The sequence below is a fragment of the Macaca thibetana genome, chromosome 3 (assembly GCF_024542745.1).
Source record: "Macaca thibetana thibetana isolate TM-01 chromosome 3, ASM2454274v1, whole genome shotgun sequence".
Classification (NCBI taxonomy): domain Eukaryota; kingdom Metazoa; phylum Chordata; class Mammalia; order Primates; family Cercopithecidae; genus Macaca; species Macaca thibetana.
This window is the reverse complement of record NC_065580.1, coordinates 181,477,666-181,485,146: the sequence shown is the minus strand read 5'-3', so window position 1 is coordinate 181,485,146 and position 7,481 is coordinate 181,477,666. Positions and strand designations below refer to the sequence as shown.

Genomic DNA, 7,481 nt, shown 5'->3' with positions numbered 1-7,481 from the left:
GGACGTTATGGGCATGCAGGGAAGTGTTTGCTTTGGAGGCTTTGGGCAAGCTACGGATCCGACAAGCCCTGGGCGCAGGCAGGAACACTACCCTCCGGCCTCCAGCCGCGCCTCGCAAAGCCCAGCGCCAGCGTCGCGCAACCTGCCGCAGGGGCGGCTCCCTGGCCGGGCAGCCGGGCGCGCCCTCGCCCCACCCGGGAACGCCGGCCCGCGCCGGGAGGGGCGGGGCTCCATGGCGGCCCCGCCCCGCCCCGCCGCCCGGAGGGTCACAATGTAGGGTTAGGGCGGCCGGCGGGCGGGGCTCTGCGGGGGAGGAGCCGCTGGGCGGGGGCGGGGACGGCGCGTGGGGGAGGGGAGGGGAGGGGAGGGAGGAGGACTCACAGAGGGAGGAGGACAGCGCCATTCCGGGCGGCCGCTCCCTCCGTCCCCTCTCTCCCTTCCCTAAAGCGGCCCGCGAGCCGCGAGCCGCGAGCCGCCAGCTAAGGAGCGCGCGAACGCGTGACGCCGCCTGACTGGCCCGCGCTCTCCCGCGCCCCGGCGTCCTCCGCCCGCTCATGGCCCGGGCCGCCGCGGACGAGCGGCGCTGAGGCGGGCCGCGTGGAGACGTGGGGCGGCCGCCGTGGCCCTCGCAGTCGGCGCTTCGCCGCCTGCCCGCGGTGCCCGCGCACGCCGGCCGCCATCGCCTTCGCGCCTGGCTGGCGGGGGCGCTGTCCTCCCCGGCCGTCCGCGCCGCTCCCTGGAGCTCGGCGGAGCGCGGCAGCCAGGGCCGGCGGAGGCGCGAGGAGCCGGGCGCCGCCGCCGCCGCCGCGGGGGCCATGACCGTGGAGCAGAACGTGCTGCAGCAGAGCGCGGCGCAGAAGGTGAGGCGAGCCCGCGAGCCGGCGGGCCCCACTCCTCCTTCCGACGGGCTGTCCTCCCCCGCCGCGGCCGGGCGCCCCGGCCTCGCCGCCGCCGCCGTCCCCGGCTTCCTCCACCGTCACCCCCCGCCCCTGCCCATCGCCTCGGGGGCGTCGCGCCCAGTGCCCAGCTGCGTGTGGGAAGCAGAGTGTAGTTTGCGGGCTTCAGTCCACTTCCTTCTGCCGATTGTTTTCCCGTAGCAGACGGTGCCAGGTATTGAGAGCGACCCTCACATTCCTACAGTGCTCTGTGTGGCTTCTTAATGAAACTTTATTCTCTCCCCTTAAATAAGAAAGAAGAGCCAGTTGTCATCCTTTCTGAACCCATTTTGTCTTTCGAAGGTAGTAGTGTTACAGGCCTGCTGTTTTGCAAAACGGTCTCCAGCAAAATCGAATTACCTGCCTTGCGGGGCAGGCGTGTTGACCAGGTGGACTCTAGAAGTAGGTGATTTGCTTGGTTTCTTTTCCTTTTAAGGTTTCCCTTTTTTCTTCTTCTTCTTTTCTGCTTTTTTTTTTTTTTTTTTTTTCAATATGGTAACTGTCTCTAAGAGAGGAAACCTTTCTGGCCATGTTATTCCAGGAATCTTTTGTCCCCTAAGTTTGACCTTGTTCCTTCGTTCACTCTTTACTCTTGCATCAGTCACACATTCAAATGGTCACTCACTAAAGAAAACCATTTAAAAAAAACTGTGAAGCCTTGTATCTTTAAAGTGAATAGTGAGAGATCATTCTGCTATTTTAGACTTTGCTTTCAGAATCTTAAGTGCACTATCATGGCTTGCACCATATTCTGAAGAGTAGTTGGCCATAATTTAATTTTTTTTTAAAATTTTTCATTTGCGTGAAAAGCATTTTGGGCAAAAGGGGTCAACCGTGCCTTAGTCGTGTTGGAATTACGGGGACAATTAGGGTTTACTGTGATCAACCACCAGAGTTGTGTTTGGTTAATCTGGGTGAGTAATGAATGCCCCACCCTGGTGTAGTTTTGGTGTAGCGATATTCTACCTGTGCTTGACTTTGCAATAAGACCTGTTCTAAAATGGGCTGTCTACATACAGCCTGCTAAATTTTTGCCTTGAGATTATTTTTAGAATTTTATGATACTGCTTTAAAGTAGTCGAAGATACTCAAGAAGTTTGGAAAGCAAGGATAGTGCATTGTTATTTTAGGCACGTTGGGAAAGTTTTTGAGACTCGTATGTTAGTTGATATTACTGGTAAAGTTAGAAGGATATTGCACACTGCACTTTATTTACGGTGAAATAATTCAAGACTTAATAATGAGAGTTTAAAAGAGTTTACTTCCTAATCCTCCCTATTCTATTTTGAATACCTTCAAATTTAGTTTTTAAAGACTTAAGGCTTACGAAAGACCGTATGGTCATGTGAATACTAAGCACTGTTTAATATGTATGGTACTATTTGTTTATAATTGTCTTCAATGTTGAATATTAAAGTCTGTTTCAAAGTGAGAAATACGAATTTTTCACATCTCCTAAGTTTGAACAATGGGAAGAACTTTGTAAGTTTGGGATTTTTTTTTTTTTCATTTGATTTTGACTGAACTGCATTAAGTAACTGCAGGCTCTGTTGCCTGGTTCAGAGGTTATGCATAAAATTGTAGAATCAAGAATCAAGTTAACGAAAGTGATCTTGGCTGTCAAGTCCAATTTCCTACTTTAATTAATCCCCTCCCCACACAAAGGGAGGAGTAGTTAATTCAAAATATCATTATGATGTTATTTTTAGTATGGGTGTGTTTTAGATCATTTCATTGTTATTGGGGATTTTTTTTTTAGAGAAACTTTTATACTTCCATAATACTTAGATTGTTTTACGAAAGAAACACTTAAATGTGTTTGCTTTCCATATTAATACACGATTGCTTTATTACTCATATTAGAACTATTTAAAAATATTTATATGGATATAAATAAACCATCTACCTCAATAAGTTGACAGGTTTAAATCCATCAAGCTGGTAACCAGGAAGCGCACTTAAAACTGGTAACTAGGAAGTGAACTTCACACTTAGAAGAAACAAAAGTGAAAGTCTGTTTTTACTCAGACACTTTATGGATTATCTAAAAGGAGAGGTGTGTAGTGTATATTGCATAGCCAACATTTTAGCCAGTTTTCTTCTCACCTTAAAAAATTGTGTGTACGTATATGTTTTTAAATTTTAAGTAAATAGTTGTATTTTGGTAGTCGGAATGGTTTCTTATATTTTCAAGGGTTTTTAAACTTCTATTTTGTAGATGGATGTAAGTTTTTTTTGTTGTTTGCAGCACCACACTACACAAAACTTTCATGGTTTTTTGGTTCACCTATAGAATTCATCAGTCTTTGTCACAATGTAGGATGATAAGGCAAGGGGCTGCCTTTCCCTTTTGATGTGTTCTTTGCTTGATTGCTGGAGTTTGGCCAACCCAGGGACTTATGAGATGTAGTAAAACTGCAGAAAGCTGCTTTTCTGAGGTTTAAATATTTCAGGTGAGGTGCAGTTGGCAGCAGATTAGTTAAATCCTGTGATAATTTTGGTTTTGGACATGTATCTTCAGCCTTTATGCTTCATATTTACCAAAGTGTAGGAGCCTTAGGTCTCAAAAATTTGATACATAGATTCAAGTTCCAAATGAGGATACTCCATGGCGGCCCCCCCGCCCCCCGCCTCCCGCAATCTATCTAAGCAGGTGAACCAAGCTAGTATTCTTTAGGGCAGTTATTATTGGGAGGAGGTTTGCTCCCAGGGACCAAATTAATTTCCAAAGTGAAATGAACAGGATACTATTTATATTAAATGTATCCTTCTGAGTTGAATAAAATATATTGTTTCACTGTAGGGCTTAGAACAGTTCTTTACACATAGTAGGACTGAGCAAATATTTGATGAATGAAATAAGTGAATGGTTTCCAAAAGGAATGTAAGTACAGTACTTAGTTTCCTAACCGAATCTCGAAATTTAAAAATTATTAAGAAACAATGAGGCTAGGCGTGGTGCCTCATGCTTGTAATCGCAGCACTTGGGGAGACTGAGGTGGGAGGATCACTTGAAGCCAGGAATTCAAAACCAGCCTAGGCAACAAAATGACACCCCGTCTCTTAAAACAAAACGGTCAGGCCCGGTGGCTCCCGCCTATAATCCCAGCACTTTGGGAAGGTGAGGCGGGGGGATCACGAGGTCAGGAGTTCGAGACCAGCCTGACCAACATGGTGAAACCCAGTTTCTACTGAAAATACAAAAATTAGCCAGGTGTGGTGGCACACGCCTGTAATCCCAGCTACTCAGGAGGCTGAGGCAGGAGAATCACTTGAACTCAGGAGGCAGAGGTTGCAGTGAGCCAAGATCATGCCACTGCACTCCAGCCTGGGCAATGGAGCAAGACTCCATCTCAAAAAAACAAAAAACCAAACCACAACAAAACAGAACAACGAAAGCTTGGAAAACTGTGTTCATGCTAGGAGAATAGGCAGTGGTAGTGAAAGAATGTGGGCTAGATCTCAACCACCTTTTTGTCACCTTGGGCAAGTCATTAAGTGCTTCTGAAGGTTCTTTTTAAACATTAGTATGATTAGATGTGAGCAACTTCTTTAGATTCGATTGTTTAATGGTCCTAAGCAAGCGTTCTGTATAGGGAGAATAAAAAAGAAATAGTATAGCATGGAGGCAGAGGAATCTAACAGATCTACAGTCAACTTTCACTGAATTCCTCAAAAGATGAGGGTTAGGTGGGAAGGTTGTCATAGATTAAGCAAGTTGAAGAGTTAAAACTTGGAAAACAATGCAGGCTGGATTCAGGGTAAATTTCTTAGTTAAAATAATGTGTATTTTCCAATTTAGGATTATCTAAGGTTATAAAACTATACCATGCAGCATTTGATGGTTAACATTACTTAAATCACTTTAAATGTTACATAAAGGGAATATTCTTTATTAGGAATCAGTTGATTATCTTATTATTAGTATAAGACTTGATTTGGGCAGAGAGATAGGTTTCCAGCTGTTTATTCCTTTTCTTATTCTTTCCTTTTCACACCTGATTTTAACACATATACTCACATTGTATCCAGCCTTTTAAACGAATTCACATCATTTCTAATAAATATTCTGTTGATTTTCTTCAATATTGTATGTATACAGTCCATATCCTTTACAAATACTTAATATTCTGATCTCTTTCTTGTCATTATTTTTACCACTTATTACTTTAAGTTTACAGAATGTTGCTACTATTTATGTTAGTTTCTATTATATAGTTTCCTTATAATACGGAAATTTTCATACATTCCTAAGTTTTATAAATGTTTCAAAACTGGATTTAGATGTGGACAATCATGTCTTTTTTTGCAGTGAATGATATTTTATATGTCAGTAATGTAAGAACCATTTGTACATAAGATATATGAATATTTACTATATAATCTGTGTAAGGCACTGTGCTGAGTCTTCTTACAAACTTTTTTCTTTTAATCTTCCCAACCACCTTATAAAGTGAGTACTATCTTTCTCCTTTCTATTGAAGCTGAAGAAACAGTATTGGAGAACTAAAGCAACATTTCTTTTTTTTTTTTTTTTGAGACGGAGTCTTGCTTTGTCACCCAGGCTAGAGTGCAGTGGCCGGATCTCAGCTCACTGCAAGCTCCGCCTCCCAGGTTCACGCCATTCTCCTGGCTCAGCCTCCCGCGTAGCTGGGACTACAGGCACCCGCCACCTCGCCCGGCTAGTTTTTTGTATGTTTTAGTAGAGACGGCGTTTCACCATGTTAGCCAGGATGGTCTCGATCTCCTGACCTCGTGATCCGCCCGTCTCGGCCTCCCAAAGTGCTGGGATTACAGGCTTGAGCCACCGCGCCCGGCCTTAAAGCAACATTTCATCTCGAGTATGTATTAAGGGTCGGATAAACTCAAAAGTCATGTGATACACAAGCCCCTGCTCTTAACCACAATGTTGTATTGTTTTGGCTGTTCTTGAATTCCTGATAAAACCCCATTTGGGCATGTTGCTTTACTATTTTAATGTATTTCTACATTTAATACAATAAATTTAAACCTAGAATTTGGTATATAATTGGCCTTCTGTATCCACAGGTTCTGAATCCCTAGATTCAACCAACTGTGGATTGAAAATATTCTGGGAAAAAAAAGCGTTGTTGCATCTGTACTGAACATGTACAGTCTTATTTTGGTCATTACTCCCTAAACAATACAGTATAACAACTATTTATGTAGCATTTACATTGTGTTAGGTATTATAAGTAATCTAGAAATGATTTAAAGTATACTGGAGGATGTGTGGATGTGTAAGTTACAGGCAAATATTATACCATTTTATATAAGAGACTTGAACATTCCCAGATTTTGGCTTCTTTGGGGGTCCTGGAACCAGTCCTCCTTGGATTCTTTAATGAGATTAAGTTTGGTGTGCCTATGAGGGCTATTAAGATAAGGTTACCTCATAAAATGATTCTGTGTTTTCCTGTGCTTTTGGAATTGTTCAGTGTAGGATTATGTTGAGTCATTCAAAATTGATGGTGTATGATCCTTTTTGATTTGAAAAATTAGATATGGTGCAGTTGGTACTTGTTACTTGAAGATTTGCTGAACGTGACTGTATCAGGGCTGAGTTGCTCATTTAGAGCAAATTTTAGGTAAAGTTTCCAAATTTTGCTTATTGTCTTTTAAATTTTCTATGTTTTCTAGGGTCAAATTTTAAGTTTTATAGTTCTATAAAATTCTAAATATCATTTAGGTTTCTGTATTTATTGGTCTAAAATTTTCTCCTAAATCTGTGTGTGTGTGTGTGTGTGTGTATAGATACGTATATAGACATGCCATTTTTTAAATCTCTGCTTGTTTTGTTGTCAATTGTGTTTGCCAGGTGCTGATCTTATTTCTTGCTTTTTTTTTTTTTGAGACAGGGTCTTGCTCTCTCACCCAGGCTGGAGTGCAATGGTGCAGTCTCAGCCCACTGCAACTTCTGCCTCCAAGTTCAAGCAATTCTCCTGCCTCAGCCTTCCAAGTAGCTGGGACTACAGGCATATACCACCATGCCCAGCTACTTTTTGTAATATTAGTAGAGACGGAGTTTCACCCTGTTGGCCAGGCTGGTCTTAAACTCTTGACCCCAAGTGATCAGCCTGCCTTGGCCTCTTGAAGTGCTGGGCAATTTCTCTTTGTATTTTTAATGGATCCAATCCAAACTTTTATTTTTGTCTTTTAGAATTTAACCATGCACATATGATGATAACTAATAAATTTAATCTTTTTATTGTCTTCTGATTATCCATTTACTAGTCTTGTTTTCTCCATTCAGTTTTGATGGATAGACCAATTTTTGTATCACCACCACCACTCTTGTTTTTAACGTTTTCTTGTCAATTTTGGCTCTTTTAATTTTAAACAAATATTTTTATAAAATTTTGGTAATATAAAACATTAATAACTTTTTTCGATAATATAAAAAATTAACTTTTTCCTCCACCCGTTTGCCCCAAATTAGGTAAGACATTTTAGCATGTTTTTTCTTTTAGTATTCCTAGTTTTGTTGGGATAATATAGAATTGCATTCTAGGTGACTGAATTTTC

General features: G+C 42.5%; 1 protein-coding gene across 4 annotated transcripts in view; it reads left to right on the top strand.

Moving 5' to 3' along the window:
- Positions 1–401: 401 nt before the first annotated feature.
- The window catches only part of USP25 (ubiquitin specific peptidase 25), a 143,971-nt gene continuing 136,891 nt past the window's right edge, over positions 402–7,481 (top strand). For 3 of the 4 annotated variants that reach the window (XM_050784793.1, XM_050784792.1, XM_050784790.1), the window contains exon 1: positions 402–860. In XM_050784793.1, coding sequence (XP_050640750.1) covers positions 816–860 — 45 coding nt within the window. In that variant the 5' untranslated portion in view covers positions 402–815. The remainder of the gene's footprint in view (positions 861–7,481) is intronic. The other variant, XM_050784796.1, reaches the window with a different exon arrangement.